Source organism: Rattus norvegicus, chromosome 5 (assembly GCF_036323735.1).
Source record: "Rattus norvegicus strain BN/NHsdMcwi chromosome 5, GRCr8, whole genome shotgun sequence".
Classification (NCBI taxonomy): domain Eukaryota; kingdom Metazoa; phylum Chordata; class Mammalia; order Rodentia; family Muridae; genus Rattus; species Rattus norvegicus.
This window is the reverse complement of record NC_086023.1, coordinates 133662941-133679847: the sequence shown is the minus strand read 5'-3', so window position 1 is coordinate 133679847 and position 16907 is coordinate 133662941. Positions and strand designations below refer to the sequence as shown.

Here is a 16907-nt window from a genome sequence, read left to right as displayed (position 1 = left end):
GATGGGCTGGAGAGATGGCTCGTCAGCCAAGGGGCTCGCTGTGCAAGCATGTGACCTGAGCTGGAATCACTAGCATCGTTTGTTAGCTTTTGTGTGTCACCCCAGCACTACGAAGCTGACAGGTAGATCCTGGGGCTTCACTGGTCAGTCAGCCTAGCTGAGACTGGAGCTCCATTTTCACTGGGAAACCCTGTCTCAACGATGTAAATGGGCCTGGAGAGATGATGGCTTAGTGACTAAGAGCACTGTCTGCTCTTCCAGAGAACTCAGGTTCAATTCTAAGCACCAACGTGGTGGTGGCACACAACTGTCTGTAACCCCAGTTCAAAGGGCATCTGATGCCCTCTTCTGGCTTCCTTGGGCACCAGGCATGTACACGGTGCACAGACATGCATGCAGGCAAAACACTCATACAGGGAAATTAAAAGAAAAATATCAGAAATTGGAGCTAGAGTGATAGCTCACCAATCAAGTACACTTCATGCTCTTGAACAGGACCTGGATTCCACTTCCAGCACCCATGTGGTGCACAATCATTGATACTCTAGTTCCAAGGATCTGATGCCCTATTCTAACCTTTTTAGCACAAAAAATGCATGTGGCCTGCTTACATACATGCACGCAGGCAAAGCACTCATACATGTACATTTTTAAAAATTATTTATTTATTTATTTATTTATTTATTTATTTATTTAATGTATGTGAGTACACTGTCACTGTCTTCAAACACACCAGAAGAGGGCATCAGATCCCATTATACATGGTTGTGAGCCACCATGTGGTTGCTGGGAATTGAACTCAGGACCTCTGGAAGAGCAGTCAGCACTCTCAACTGCTGAACCATTTCTCCAGCCCTAAATATATATATAAATAAATATATATATATTAAAAAAAGAAAAAGAAAATCAGAAGTAATTTTATTCTGAAGGCACATTTTAATGTTCATTTTATTGGTACTAGGGATTGAAACCACAGCCTTGTACATCCCAGTCAAGTACCGTACCTCTGAGCTACATCTTAAGGTCTTGAAATTTTTGTTCAATTGGAATAAGTACACACACTAGCCAGACAGCAATCCAAAGCTCGTGACTGAGGCCTTGCACTGTTTCTCAAAGTTCTGCATCTAGCCCTGCAAGCCCCAACTCCTGTGCGGTTCTGCAAACACAGTTCTCATTTGCTTATTTTGGAATACATTCCCATGTTTATATTCTTTCTTGAAACAGTAACGAGTGAGGTGTTTTTCTTCCTCTTTCTTTCCTTTTGTTTTTGCAATGCCTGGGGATCAAACCCATGCCTTGAACATGTCAATCAAGCGCTCTATCACTAAAAAATGCACCCTCAGCTCTAATGATTAGCTTTCTGATATGACACCTGATTATCAAAAATCACTAACTTTAGGTTAAATTCACTTTTATAATAACGTTTACATTGCTACTTTGTTTACTGTACGCAGTTTGTTATCTGATAAATCACAAGTGTACAATGCTCTTGACTTTTGTGTGTTCAATTTTTAATTTTTTTCCTTTACCTAACTACGTCTTTTTGTTTTCATTTGTTCAGCCTCTATGTACTGCTAAAATTTCCCTCCCTTTCCAACAGGACAATTTTTCATAAGACCGACTGTCTAAGAAAATTCAGCACTGTTTTTGCTCCATGTCTGCTCTCCTGGGGGCAACTCTCGCAGCTTTCTCTGTCCTCTGGCTCTAGTCTGGTCTGGTGGTTCTCCATGTCTGCTGTACAGATGTCACTCTGGAATTTCTTTCACCATCCCTTCATCTCTGTCCTGCGTTACGTCTTCTGCTTCCTGGATTCTATATCTTCCTTTTTCTTTGTTTATTTCCTTGCTCCAGTAGAGGTAAATTGTTTTGGAAACTACACATCTGAAATTAAGATGATTATTTTAACATGAGAAGATAAATATGCACTTTGACAGTGAAAGAGTTGAGTCAAAGCTGTGTTTCTGTAGACTTTCACTGGGGGAGGGTGTAGGGAAAGAGAGAATGGGAGGAGCATTCTCAGTTTAGTATATGCTACCTCCTGGGAAGCCGGGACAGTATCACAGCATGCGGGTAAGTGTTTGGCTAAGAAGATGAACTATTGAGAATTATTTTTTTAAAAAATTTATTTATTTCACACATTTGAGTACTCTGTCACTGTCTTCAGACACACTAAGAGAGGGCATTGGATCCCATTACAGATGGTTGTGAGCCACCATGTGGTTGTTGGGAATTGACCTGAAGACCTTGGAAAAGCAGTCAATGCTCCTAACTGCTGTGCCAGCTTTCTAGCCAGAGATTCTTTATTATTATTGTGTGATATGTGTGCTCTCATGTGTGTATCATGATGTGTTCATAAGCCTTGGCATGCATGTGGACATCAAATGAAGACTTTTTTTGGAAGCCAATTTTTCCTTCCCTCATAGGTTTTGGGGATCAAACAGATTATCTGGTTTGTATGGCAAGCCCTTTACACACTGACCCATGTTGTTCATTTGAGAAAGAGCTTGGAGGAAAGGTATTCAGGTAGATCTGCTTCCTGATGTAGGAGGACTTAGGATGTGGGGAAGGGGGGCTTTGGACTTAGGATGGTGCTAAGTTAGTTTGAGGGCCTATAGATCCAGGTCAAGAAAGAAGTCAACATTATGTAACTGGGATTTACCTAAGAAAGAATAATGAACAAAATGGACAGCCTTTATCTAGTGTGCCTGGTTTATATAAGATCATGTGAAGAACCTCTTTGGGAGATGATAATAGGGACAGGGAAGACTTTGCAAGATATATGGGTTAATACTTTAACTTTTAAGGGAAGAGAACCCTATGACTTACAATGCAATAGAAAGCACATTTAAATAAATAACTCTTAGGCTAAAAGAGAGTTAATATCACAGACTACTTATAAATATACAAATTGAAAACCATACATTTAAAAATATGGACTTTTAAATCTGTGAGTGTAACCAAACTTATGCTCAGAAGAATCTCTGTAGTCTCAAACTACGTGAATGGTATTAGAGGAGACCTGAGGTGAGTCAGGGAAACCACTCAAAGGGATATTGCAGAAAACAGTGCTTCTCGAAGGAGGAGGAGAGCAGATGTACAAAGCTACAGAAAGAACCAACCATTGACCAAGGTCTAGAGTGACTGAATTAGGGGGTGCTAGGCTCTGAGCACATCTATGAGCACAGAAGAAAAAAACCCTTCCGAGTCAGTTCCTCAACTGCTCCCACAGAGGACCCTGAGGCTGGTTTACCTGTAAATGCTGTCAAACCATTAAGAAAGCCATTTTCAGGGCTGTAGAGATGACTCAGTGGTTAAGAGCACAGACTGCTCTTCCAGAGGTCCTGAGTTCAATTCCCAGCAACCACATGGTAGCTCACAACCATCTGTTATGGGATTGCTGTCATCTTCTGACATGGGACGTACAGAAAGACACAGAACTCATATACATAAATAAATACATCTTTAAAAACTATTTTCTAGAGAAGGTATCCCAACTCAATCTACTTTATGAGGTTATGAAAGCCCAATAACATTGGGTGTGGTGGCTCATGCCTTTAATCCCAGCAAAGGCAGTAGATCCCCGAGTTCAAGGCTAGCTTGGTTTACATAGTGAGTCCTAGGCCAGCCAAAACTATACAGAGAAATCCCATCCCGTCTCAGTGAGAGAGGGAAGAAGGGAGGTAGGGAGGAGGGAGGGAAGCCAATCTCCTGCCTGAGGAAGAACTGAGTAGATGAAAGTTTAGATGGAAGGTCCCAGCTACAAGTAGCATTCCTTGGTTCACCCTAAGTCCCAACCCTGCAACCTGGTCCCAGGTGTCATTTCAAGCCAAGTGATAGGTTTTATATTTCTCTTTTCTTGACTCATTTTCAATTTCCTCCCCCTCTATCTAGACTGCCTCCTCTGCTGGTCTCTTTCCTCTTCCTCATCAAGTCTGTGGGGACAACAGTGCCACCTGTTGGCCATGTTGTATGTACTTATTTGAAGCAAATGAAGGAACTCCCTGGACTGAAGCCAGGGTTCCCTTGAATGACATGGCAGCCTGGTGGGGACCAAGTCCTTGTTCCAGTCAGAAACCCACTTGTTTGGTGTGGAATAGGAAACTGGCTATAGTTCCCACATTCTCTGAGAATCCCTCCCAGATCTCCAATCTCCTCTCCACTTCTTCTTGGCAGTGCTTGGTAGCTGTTCCACTGCAAGGGAACTAGGAATGGGATCGGGAGGTGTAGTTCTAGGCGCAGAGAAACACCTTACACTGTAAGAGGGAATCTAAAAAGAGATATGAGGCTGAGGCAGAAAACATGAGACTTCACAGGCCACACGCCCAGCCCAGAGCCTTTCCCCTTCTATAGTTTCATAGCCATTCTTAATTCCCCTAACCTCTTAGATCGGGCAATGAGAGCTCAGAGACAAATCAAATTCTGTCTCAACTTACAGACTCTGGCCGACAGCCATACAGTGTGTCAGTTGTTTTACGCCGTGAGGGAGCTGCGAGGAAACCTGGTCGCTCACTCGTCTTGGCCTTAGCCGAGCCTCCCGTGACAACAGGAAGAACATGCCTAGTTCTTTATGTTATGGTATGATGACCTCTGTAACTGGCGGGTGAGTGCTTTCTGACCTATGTCAAACAAAAGGGGGGCTGATGATAGGGCTCACTGGCTAAAAGCACGTGCCACCAAGTGTGATGACCTGAGCTGCATCCCTGGGACCCTGTGGTAGAAAGAGAGAACCAACTCCTAAAAAACATGACTCCTGTCTTTTCTGCTCTACTGCCTTCCTCATGAGGCAGCCTGAGGTGGACATGTTAAGGCTTTAGCTTGGGCTACCTCTCCTCCTCAAGGGTCGAGGAGACTTGAGGAAAAAGGCCCGGGCCTTACTTGAGGAAAACACAGCCCTCACCACAGGCAGTCATCGTTTCTGAGCTGGGAGAGACTCAGGATGACTAAGACTTCCTGGAGGAGCTTGGCTATAGAGGAGGATCTTGGCTCTGGGTTGAGGCTTGGGAATGGGGGAAAGGGGGAGGGAGGGAAGGAGCGAGGGAAGGGGGAGACAGAGAGACAGGGAGAGGGAGAGGGAGAGGGAGAGGGAGAGAGAGAGAGGGAGAACAGTTGCTCTGGTTCCTATGAAGCCATCCACTGGAATCTGTAGCCTAGAAAATTGGATGGAAAAAAAGAGAGACAACTTTCAATGCTGTTGAGACCAAGAGAAGAAAGAGCTAAAGAAGGGAAGCACAGATTCCCAGTCGAGTTAGACCTGCCTGTGTCCCTGCCTGATGTCACTGGACAGTCACTGTCACCCACTAGACCTAGCTATCAAGACACACAGCTGACCAACTATATTTTCAGGTTGGAGTCCCATGGGAAATACCCAACACTCACTCATGGCTTTATCATTCTCATGTTCTGCACACACGCCTCATTGATTAGCATGATCCAATTATCCCTTTAAACTGTTTTATTTTGTTGCTGGATGTGTAATATATCCATTTGTCTTTAAAAGGCATTTCATGGAAAGTCCTCCTTGGGGCTAGGAAGACGCTCAGCTGGGGAGTGCTTGACAGGTATTTCGGTTGTATACACAAACCAATGCACATATATTATCCTCAAAGGAAAAAAACACCACAGTTAGGGTTGGTGGCATACACCTTTAATCTCAGCACACCAAATGCAGAAGCAGGTGGATCTTTGTGAGGCTAGCCTGATCTACATAGCAAGCTGTAAGACAGTTAAGGCCACATAGCAAGACCCTGTCTTAAAAATGAAACAAACAGGGGTTGGGGATTTAGCTCAGTGGTAGAGCGCTTGCCTAGCAAGCGCAAGGCCCTGGGTTCGGTCCCCAGCTCCGGAAAAAAAAAAAAAGAAACAAACAAATGAACAAAACCTACGACAGTTGGAGACACAAATGTTATTACTGCTCCACAATCCTTTTCACTTAACAGTGTACCCTGGAGCACCTTTTAGACTACTGCGTGGACGTCTTTATTCTGTTTCACACTACATGCTCTTCTGTTCTAGGGCCTGTTACTATTACTTACTCTCCCCCATCTTCTCACTGCTGGGCATTTATATTGTTTCTAGCCCTTACAGTCAGTGCCACAAGGAGAACTTGAACATACCTCACAGCCACGTGCAGGCACTTAAGCAGGAAATAGAAGTAAATTCCACTCATCTCTTGGTAGGAGACCACACTCCTACGTACTGGATCTTTGGATAGCCACTTCTTTTTATTTCCCAGAGACAACTTGACTCTGTACAGAGTTTTTCAAACTTCTCAGGAGCCCCTGAGATGATTAGCTAGAAATTTCTTTGGTCCTAGTCCAAAGCCCAAATTTCTGATTTTACAAGCAAGACAGTGGAGACCTTCGAGATCGTCTTCTGAGAGTTACAGGAGGAGGATAAGGTGATGACCTGAGCGAGCCCTTCCTGCTTTACCTTAGGTCACTAAGACACTAGTTCAGGGGTCGTCTAGTCTCTACTTCAGTAATGGGAGCTCACACCCACCACAGTTACTTCTGTCTGAGACACAGCACAGCCTCCTTGTCTGCTTTCTTTATGGTACCATCCTGGAGCAGTGAGCCCCTCCCCAGTTCCCTCTTCATTTCCTATTTTCTTCGCCCCAACCCCCTCTCTGAGCCCCCACCAGAATGACCCCTTCCACACATTACATGCTTCTCCTTCAGGAGAGACAAAGAGAACACTGCCCTGGGAAGTGTGGTATTAAACCTCCAGTCCCCACTTCTACTGCCTATCTGCTGTGCGACTCTCAGGAAATGCATTCACCTCTGTGTTTCCACTTCCCCACGTGAGAAATGAGTTTTGAAAAACCCACAGTCCACAGGGAAACTCAAAACACAATGCAGTCTGTGACAGACCGCTGGAGCAGGACCTATCAAAAATTGCTGAGGATGCTGAAATTAACACAACTCACAGGCCCACAGGGAAACGTTCAAAGAACCTGCCTCTAAATGCGCTGTGGACGCAGGTCCATAGACTCCAGAGAGATCACTGCTTTAAAAAAGTCTGGTTATGGGGTTTTTTTCACCCACAGAGAAATAAAGTTAGATGCTCTCTTCACCTCTGAAAAAACACATCACTTTGGGAGCATATGGAATTATTTTTTAGCATTCTAATAAGTACACGTTACCTCACAGTAATAAACATATTATCTATTCAAAAAAAAAGAAAAATTCATTGTCCAGTTTTAGACCTCAGTGTTCCTTTACCAAGACAGGAGGGAAAGAGGAAGGGTAAGAGGGAGGGAGAGAGGGGGAGAGAGAAAGAAAGGGAAACCAAACAACAACAACAACAACACACACACACACACACACACACACACACACACACACACACACACACACACCTAGCATGGCTCACAAAGGGCGGGTGTGGAGTGAATTAACGGTCTCTTTGAAAATGGGTGGGGCAGAAAGCAGGTGGATTTCTCAGTAGTGAGCAGAGCACGAGTTGAGGGTCCAGATGTTAGGTTTTGAGAAGCTCATTGCAGAGAGGGAGGACGGACTTGACTTTGGGAAGGCTTCTCCGAGGAGGCTTCAGAGGGAAAGGCAGCCAAGATGAGCGAAGAGTGGAGTCCTAAGTTTCTGGATGAGTGCCAAAGAAGTGTGTAGGAGTGGGGTGGAAAGATGGCGATTTGGACTCAGCCAAGTGTGTTGTTCCTGGCTTTTCGTGGATGCGACGGTCCTCCAGAGGTCGCTGTTCTCCAGGAATCCACTCACAGCAACTGAGCAGCTTGGCCCCGGCTCTGGCTGGTTCCTTATTCAGCTTCCTCTAGGTTTAAGAGTCTCCGCATGTACCCCACGAGCCTGAGAATTCTGCAGCATTTCTCTGCCCATCCGAGGACCTACAACTTCACCAATCATTGGGAAAAGTGAAATGTGACGATGCATAGGGTAACTGAGTCCCTAAGGCTAGGCACAGTCCCCTTAACCCTACCCCAATTTAGGACACTTAGAAGAGCGGTCTATTCTCAGAGCGAAGCTCTTCTAGAATCAGTGTGAGATCGGTACGAAGGAGGTCGTGGCCCGTGCCCACCAGGTTCTATGGCAGCTTCGTAGCTTTCCACACTCCTCTGTCTCCCAGACTCTTATCGCTCCGCCCTAGATCTGCACACTAACACACAGCCGTTCCCTCTGGGGTCAGTCGGCCAGTCCCAGACCAGGTCTCTGCTCCCGCAGGTTCTAGAGGAAAACTTTAAGTTTGAACAGACAGCATTCCAGGGAAGTCTCAGGTCACCCGGACCCAGTGAACACCAAGTGAGGTCGGTAGGGGAAATGCGTAAAAAGACTGCCGCTCTGGGGCATTCTTGATCACACTGAGCAAGTTAAGCGAAGGAAAAAATACACACTCAGACAGACAAACAGACCCTTGGACCTAGGGTCCATAGAATCCACAAGGGAAAGTGTAGAATTGGAGCGCTCGCTTCAGCGCTGGAATTGTCCTCACTTACTCTGCCGAACTTCAGCTCTCCTGCATGCGCTTGCGAAGCCTGGCCTTTCGGGTATGTTAAGCAGGCGCTTCCGCTCCGCGGTTTGGGGGTGGTGATGCTTTTATCCTCTCTTGAGCTTGCAACCCTCTTCCCACGAACGGGATCCATAGCTTATTCTGGTCCTAACCGCCGCTGCCGCCGCCGCCGCCGCCGCCGCCAAGTAGGTTGTAGGTGCTTAAGCAAGACTCCCACTACTTTGAGAATAGAGAGGTCCTTGGCCAACATTGATGAAACCAGAGGAAAAGGGTGTCATCCTAGCTGTGGGATAGAGCAGAGGCTGCTGGGCTTGGGCTGCTGAAATGATGGTGCACACACTGGAATCCCAGTCACCTTACGCCCACCTTTGTGGGCACAAAATCAAGTCTCTACCTTCAAATCCAGCCAAGGGAAGCTTAGATTCCAAAGCAGGTTTAGAGATGGGAGTTGTAGCAGCTGCAGCCGTGGTTTTGTTTTGTTTTGTTTTGTTTTGTTTGTTGTTGTTGTTGTTGTTGTTTGTTGTTTTTTTGTTTTTAATCTCAAAACGGGGCTGTGGCCTCTTGGAGCAGGGGAGGGGGCTGGCATTGGCTCTGCAGCTTTCTCCAAGGTTAGCCTGTTGGTAAACGAATTTGTAAAAGTGCATGAACACGGTATGCTCTGCTTAGCTCCTCCCTCTTTCCACGGCCTAGAAGTGCCTGGGGCCTGCCAGGCTGCTCTTTGAGCTCCAGATTCTAAGACTTCAGGCTATGTTCTTCTGAGTCAAGGGACAAACTTCTGCGTCAGCAGCTCAGTACCTTAGCAGTTTTGCCGCTGACTTAAACATAGCCATATGATCCCGGGAGAGCTTTTCTTTCCCAGATCCATAAAAATGGCTTCTCTGTGGGGCTCTTTCTTAAGAGAAGCTGGAGAGGTAGATGGCTTGGAAGCAAGTAGGAACCACACATACTTCACAATAGACACAACTCCTGGCCAGTTATAAAAACATTTTGGGATGTAAGACCCTGCATAGACACACCGTCTCCTTGGAGCATCTTCTCAATTGTTCCAGGCTGCTCAAGCTGGGTGGCTAAGCAGTGAGACAGACGGAGGCTGCTGGGCCTTAAGCAAAGACCAGCTCCCCCTAGGCGAGGGGAGGGTCCCGGAGAGCAGTTATTTGGGTAAAGAGAAGAGTTCTGGGACGGGTGGGGTATAACGTAGAACACCTCAAAAACCTGGCAAGCGATATCCTGCCCTGGCCCTTTCTTTCCATTCTTGTTGGTGTTAAGTTTGGATGATCCCTGAAGGACATGCCTCACTAATGGCCCCAAAGAATAGAAGCCGGGGCTTCTTGACTGCTTTTTCCAGCGGAGCTTCAGTCTCAGCGAATGGGCTGTAGGATGCAGCGAAGGGCAGCAAGGGCTGGCCCTGTTTTTCGTGGAGCCTTAAAGGAGATCTGAGAGACAAACGCTTTAGTCAGTCCTCCCCAGAGGCTGAACACGGAGCTGGAGCCTGCAATATCAGGAGGGCACCGGGAAAGCAGGAGATTACTCACAGGTTTGCCGGTTTTGAAGTGAAGGTGAAACAGATCTGAAGATGCCAATGCTGTTCTCCTCTTTACTTCCCGGGACACTAGCAGAGAGCTGGGTAGGGGTAAGGATGTGGTTGGTGGTGTGGAGTATCTGAGTGGAATCTTGTGGGAGAGAGGGTTACTCCATTAAGCAAAGCAAACTTGAAGTATGGCTGTGGTGGCCAGAACATTCCACCTCCAGGGCCACTAGACTATCCAATTTACTGTCCCTGTTTTGAGTGCTGGACCTATTCTCTTTCCCAGGGATACTTGGTTTATGCAGACCCAGCACACTAAGTGGGTCCCCTTGGTCAGAGGTCCCAGAGGGGGTTTGGTAAATCCCTGCCTTCATCGTGAAGGCTGCTGTTAGATAAAGGGGTTCACCCACCCTTATACATATTTTGCTTACATTAAGCAAATTTCCTTCTCATAACCTTACTCAGAGCTCTCTCTCTCTCTCTCTCTCTCTCTCTCTCTCTCTCTCTCTCTCTCCCTCCCTCCCTCCCTCCCTCCCTCTCTTCCCTCATCCTCTGGGTGTTTGTGTGTGAGTGTACAAGCATGCACACATTCCAGCACACTGTCTAGAGATGTTACTGTGGTGCTACCAGGTGGGAGCCACCTTCTCTCCCCGAGAATAGGGCACCTAGAGTCTACCTAATCAGTGGCCTATTAATGGCTGCCTTTAATTGGTCACAAGGTAAATTCATCTTATTTTATTTACTTACTTAATTCTGAGTCAGAGTTTCATCTGTAGCTCAGACTGGCCTGGAACTTGAAGCAAACCTCTTGCCGCAGCATTCTGAATGCTGAAGTTACTTACTTATGGAAGGGCTTACAATCATGTCAGCCTTGAGGTAGGTGTTTTAAATTTTATTTTAGAGGAAGAGACAGGCAAAAAGGTTAAAATTAGCCAGGTGAGACAGCTGGTAACTGGTGAAACCAAAGTTTGGATCCCAGCAGTTTAAGTCCTCTGGCCCTGCTCTTAATCGCGCCTACCAGGAAAGTAGGGCTCTGAAAGGAAGTTACCTAACAAAGGGTGACAGAGGTTTGGGACTATGGGACACAGCAGGTACTGAGACCTCCTATGCTGGAGCCTTGGCCACTGTGCGGCGCTGTTGAGGCAACAGTCAGCCGTCTGTCCAGTTCCTTAGCCTGTCCCTTCCAGACTCAAGAGGCTGAAATGGGTTCAGTATGAAATGGAGCGACTTGTTTCTGGGTCCTAGAGGGAAAGAAGGGAAGAAGGACTAAGAAGATGGGCAGGAATCCGGTTAGTAGAAATAGCATATTGGACCAACTTTCTGTGGAGAAGGTCCCCAGATAAAAAGGCAACACTGGTCCAGGACTGAGGTTAAGTTTCTTCAGGGGAGTTCTGTTGTAAGTTCTCTAAATCCAGAAATTAAGAGCAGGGTTGTTAGATTTAGGAACAAACATCCAGGAAAACGCAATTTCCGCAGGAAATGCACTGGGGGGGGTGTCAAGAGACAATTACAGAGATTGAGATGCTGAGACAAAAATAAATAAATAAATAAATAAATAAATAAATAAATAAATAAATAAATAAATAAATAAAAATCGACCCTGCAAACCTAAGCTAAGGACCTGTAGGCGCACGGAGAATGCGGCATCTGCGGAGACAAATCACTAAGGGGAGTAGGAGCAGACGTGTTCCCGGGGACAGTGGCAGGGCTGGAGCCTTGGAGGGAAAGGAGAGAACCACCGCAGACGTTTCTCACCTCTCTGAGTAGCATCTGCGGGAGCCAAGTTTGTTCCAGTTTGTTCCTCCGGATCACACTCTCCTCTAGCCGGCCGGAACCCGCTTGGCCTCCAGTAGGTTCTTGTCCGTGGCGTCGGTCTGGGCGGCTCGGTTCACTCGCGATCCATCCGCGCTTCGGCCCGGGTGGCCCGGGCGCCGCCTTGGGGAGAGGAGGAGAGAAGGTTTCTAGCCACTGCCACCACCAGCTGCAGCTGCACTGGCATAAGCCTTGAGTCCCAGCAACTGAGCGCACTGAAGGTGGTGGGTCCAGGGAGCCACCGGGTTGCGGGAGCTGCGAGAAGAAGGATGACCCGCCTCCAGCCAAGCGAGCTTAGCTCCCGCCACCGCGGCAGTTTGTTCCCGCCGGGCCCGGGAGCAGAGGACCTCTGCCCGCCCCCTTCCTTCCCCGCCCCACCCTTCCCGGGGAGCTCCGCCCCGGGCCCACAGTTCTTCCGCCTTAGGCTGCCACCAGGCGGGAGGGACTAATCACCCGAAGCCCCAATTATGTCTCTAGGGGCCCAGAAGCCCAGATTCGACCGAGTAACGGGCAGCTTCACTGCTCTCCTCCGGTGCCCGGTTTTCTAGTCCCGGGGCAGCACTGGTTGGGTGCGCCCTGCACAGTGAAAGTCCAGGAGTCTCAACACCAGGGGGCGCTGAGGAGCTAGGGGACATCCCCTCCCTGTCCTCCGCCCCCTCCCCGCCCGCGCGCAAAACACTGGTCGGAGAGGCAGCACGGTGGAGCCGGAGCCGCGGGCCGAGCGGAGCCGGAGAGCGGCGGAGGCGGCGGCGGCACCATGACCCTGGGCAGCTGCTGTTGCGAGATCATGTCCTCCGAGAGCTCCCCGGCCGCGCTGTCCGAGCCCGACGCAGATATAGACGTGGTGGGCGGCGGCAGCGGTGGGGGGGAGCTCACAGCCCGCTCCGGGCCCCGCGCCCCTCGGGACGTGCTCCCGCACGGCCACGAGCTTCCCCCGGAGGAAGCCGAGGCGGACGTGGCTGAGGACGAGGAAGAGTCGGGAGGCTGCTCGGACTGCGAGCCCCGCGCTCTAGGGCCCCGGGGGGCGGCGGCCGCAGCGGGAAGCCCCGGGCCGGGCGTGCAGGCAGCCCGAGGCGCAACGGGGCCGGGGCCGGGGCCGGGACCCGGGCCGCCGTCGGGGGGCGCGGCGACACGGAGCCCTCTGGTAAAACCACCTTATTCGTACATTGCGCTCATCACCATGGCCATCCTGCAGAGCCCCAAGAAGCGCCTGACGCTGAGCGAGATCTGCGAGTTCATCAGCGGCCGCTTCCCCTACTACCGGGAGAAGTTCCCCGCCTGGCAGAACAGCATCCGCCACAACCTCTCCCTCAACGACTGCTTCGTTAAGATCCCCCGCGAGCCGGGCAACCCGGGCAAGGGCAACTACTGGACGCTCGACCCGGAGTCGGCCGATATGTTCGACAACGGCAGCTTCCTGCGGCGCCGCAAGCGCTTCAAGCGGCAGCCTCTGCCGCCGCCGCATCCACACCCGCATCCTCACCCGGAGCTGCTACTGCGTGGCGGGGCTGCCGCGGCCGGGGACCCTGGCGCCTTCCTCTCGGGCTTCGCCGCTTACGGCGCCTACGGCTACGGCTACGGGCTGGCGCTCCCGGCCTACGGCGCACCTCCACCGGGCCCGGCCCCTCACCCGCATCCACACCCGCACGCCTTCGCCTTTGCTGCCACCGCGCCTTGCCAGCTGTCAGTTCCCCCGGGCCGCGCCGCTGCGCCTCCACCGGGACCTCCGACGGCGTCGGTATTCGCCAGCGCGACCTCGGCGCCCGCCCCTGCGCCTGCCCCGGGATCTGGCCCGAGCCCCGCAGGGCTCCCTGCTTTTCTAGGCGCAGAGCTGGGTTGCGCCAAGGCTTTCTACCCCGCGTCCCTGAGTCCTCCCGCAGCTGGCACAGCGGCCACCCTGTCCTCTGCGCTCCTGCGTCAGGGCCTCAAGACGGACGCCGGCGGTGGTGCGGGTGGCGGGGGCGCAGGGGCAGGCCAGAGGCCCTCCTTCTCTATAGACCACATCATGGGCCATGGTGGTGGCGGGGCCGCACCACCGGGCAGCGGCGACGGTTCTCCAGGATCTCCTTTCGCGGCAGCCGCAGGTCCTGGGGGTCAAGCCCAAGTCTTGGCTATGCTGACTGCCCCGGCTCTGACTCCGGTGGCTGGCCATATCCGCCTCTCACACCCAGGGGACTCACTCCTATCATCAGGGCCCTCGTTTGCCAGCAAAGTCGCCGGCCTCAGTGGCTGCCACTTTTGACCGCACTGGGGGCTCGGGGTCAGTTAGGCCCTCACTCCTTAACCTCTCTGGGGAGCTCGGCCGGTCCCAGCGGAATTCAGGGAGTCTATTTATGAAGAGTCTCCAGACCTAGGCCGTCACGCGTGATCAGGCACTTCAGCTGCAAGCTCAGAATGTCACCGGCAGTTGGGACGAAGCGGGCTCCGGGCTCCCCTCGCCTACGCAATAGGTTTAAAGTGGAGATTCCTTTTCTGTTTGAGCAGCAAAAAGGAGAGCAGGAACCTTCTCTGTTTCTTGCCTCTGCGCCTCTCACAGTCGGAGAAGAAGGCTTTGGCAGAGATACGCCTGTCGGTTGTTGGATCTCGCCAGAATCACCTATGGCTTGAAAAATCCACCGCCCCATTCCTTCCTCAACTTTGAGACTCGCTTATCCAATATTATAATTTAAAGACATCTGTTATCTGCTTTGTGCTTAAGAGAAAATTTCATATTTTTTGGTTCCTTTTGCTATTCTTAAAGGAAGCTGGTTCCCTCCAAGCCTAAGGCAGGGTTTATACAGTCGGGAAGCTAAGAGAAGTGAAACGGGGGGTCTCCACAATCTTTGAAGAAATCGCAAAGCCAATTCCCCCGAGGAAAATGTTTTCTCTTTGGTGTTTGGCTGTTTTTTAAGGAGCCCTCTTTGGCTTTTCCCGTGGTCCATAGGCCCAGCAATCCAGGGCTAGCGGTCCTCTGGGCCTTCTTCTCTGTCCCAGGCCCTGTGATATTTATTGTAGTTAAAGGCAATGAGATTGGGTGGGAGAAGAGGGTCTGGAGAGGTGGGAATTGGGTGGGCAAGGGCACAGAGCTCTGGCAGCGGGTCCTATAGTTATGTGTAAATATCTGTACAGCGGGCTGACCCCTTCCCCCGCATTCTCTGTCCACTGGTGTGCATTGATTTAGACTTCTCCACTTAGCGGAGACTCTGTGAAATCGTCTGATGGTCTGTGTGGAAGAAAAAAAAACTGTCTCCCTCTTCCTCTTCATTGGTGTCTATTGAATAAATGTATGTGAACTTAGCGGCAGTGACCAGCTCAATCTGCTTGCCTGAACTCCCTTGTCCTTGTCGGGGGCTCTCCAGGAAGACTTCAAGCTCCCCAGCAGAGGGAGAGGGAGAAAGAGCTAGATAGGTGAAGGAAGCTTTGAGCAAGTCAGATGGTGGAGGGAGGCTCTATACACTGCCGGGTGGCCTTTTGCTTCAAACTGGGCCAGGTCTCTGGAAGCCTGTGACCACTTTCATTTTCATTCTAGTACAAGGAAAGGCAAAAGCCTGGGGCTGGACAGAGGGATTCTGTTTCAACTACACCCTAGAAGTCTCACCTTCTTCTAGTATAGATTTTAGTGTAGTCTGGGCAGTTTTTAGTGCTAAGTACTGGAGGGAGCACTGTGCCTACTGAGTACAAGTCCGTGTCTCTTGAATCATATTTTATCTGACTCTCTGTTTCTGTGTGTGCAGGGGCCTTTCAATGGAGATTTTGGTAGTTCGGTTTTGTATTTGTCTTGGCCACTCTGGGTTTTTTGTTTGTTCGCTGTGTGTGTGTGTGTGTGTGTGTGTGTGTGTGTGTGTGTGTGTGTAAGAAGTGTATTCCAAGCATGTTTGAACTTTTGTTTCTATGTGTGTCTGTCCATGCATATGTGCTATGACTGTCGGTCACTGTCCATCTTTAATAAGAGGGCATTTCTTTTTGTCCCTGGAGGGCCTTTAGAACCCCCACTCCCACACATGTCTGACAGTGCAAGGCTTTATTTAGGGACTCTCCAAACTGAATTAGAAATCTCACCCTCACCCAGCTTGAGTGGGTTAGAGGATATGATCAACTAAACAGTGAGTGGGGGTTCCCTCTGCTAGGGCAAAGGGCTGGCTTCCTGGGGCCATGCTCGTAGCCAGAAACTCCTGCCTAAGGACACACCTTCTGGTCGGATTAAGACTACCCTGGACCCCTGTGCTCTCAGCCTTGTGCTTGGGATTCCCAACAGCCAGATCTGCAAACATGGGGCAGGGGTGGGGGGTGAGGGTAATACTTTGGCTGAAGCGAAGATGGTTATTCCTTGTTCTGTATATTCCACTGAGGTTGTAGGAGAGGCATGTGGACGTGCAGGACGAAACAATGCTTTCAGCCTTCGCAGAAAACTGACAGTCGGGGCAAAGGCTGAAAACAAATAATGGAGAAAGTTATGTGTCAGAGACGCAGATGCAAAGAACTTGGGGGGTGTGGACAAAAGAAATGACCAAAACTCATTAGTATCCCTTAGCTGGCAGAGAAGGAAGGCTTAAGGAAGAGGTGTGCGGCAGGAGCCAGAGGGGAAAATACTGGAGCTGGGAAAGGACTGAAGAGTCAGAGTTCCTCCTCACTCAAGGTCTCCAGGGAGACAAGGCTCACTCAGGTGTGAATGGTGAACTAGTTCTCCTGTCAGGACGCCAAGAGTCTCCCTCTCTCTTCTCTGAAAGACCGGGAAGTCAGGGAGATAAGAATGCAGTGGGCTGCCTCCCCACCATCTTGTCAAATAGATCAGAAGTTAGATCAGGTTCAGAAGTCTAGAGTGAGGAATATTGGCCAGTACTGGAATCATGGTCTCTGACCTGCTGCTTCACTGACTTAAAAAGATTTTGATGAGTATGGTTTTGTTTGTTTTTAGTTGAGGAGGGGTGTATGTGACTGGCACAAGTCAGTGGACATGTTTGTGTGTTCGTACACATGCTGGGGAATCTGTTTGGTCTGGGTCAAAAAAAGACCTTTCTGCCATGAATATTAACTATAGACATTAGTTTGGAATATTAGATTCTACATATTAGCTTGGAGTTTTGAATAAAAGTTGAAATTTTCCCTGTCTCGAAGA

General features: G+C 49.7%; 1 protein-coding gene and 1 long non-coding RNA gene across 6 annotated transcripts; one reads left to right on the top strand and one right to left on the bottom strand.

Moving 5' to 3' along the window:
• Window positions 1-898: 898 nt before the first annotated feature.
• Window positions 899-12232, bottom strand: LOC108351105 (uncharacterized). Of its 5 annotated transcripts, XR_005504939.2 has the most exons (4): window positions 11756-12180; window positions 10748-11241; window positions 10008-10145; window positions 5438-9908 (listed from the first exon to the last, which is right to left on the bottom strand). It is a non-coding gene; the product is annotated as an uncharacterized LOC108351105 (long non-coding RNA). The 5 variants fall into 5 exon arrangements; XR_010051969.1 differs by having other exon boundaries at window positions 10008-11241; XR_005504937.2 differs by lacking the exon at window positions 10748-11241 and having other exon boundaries at window positions 11756-12160.
• Window positions 12233-12364: 132 nt separating this feature from the next.
• Window positions 12365-15088, top strand: Foxd2 (forkhead box D2). Its single transcript, NM_001399203.1, has one exon. The coding sequence runs from the start codon at window positions 12570-12572 to the stop codon at window positions 14052-14054; it is 1485 nt and encodes a 494-aa protein (NP_001386132.1). The 5' UTR covers window positions 12365-12569; the 3' UTR covers window positions 14055-15088.
• The last annotated feature ends 1819 nt before the right edge of the window (window positions 15089-16907 follow it).

What these genes read in the sequence shown, in the direction of transcription:
- Foxd2 (NM_001399203.1), top strand. Translation starts at nt 12,570, where the DNA reads ATGACCCTGGGCAGCTGCTGTTGCGAGATCATGTCCTCCGAGAGCTCC.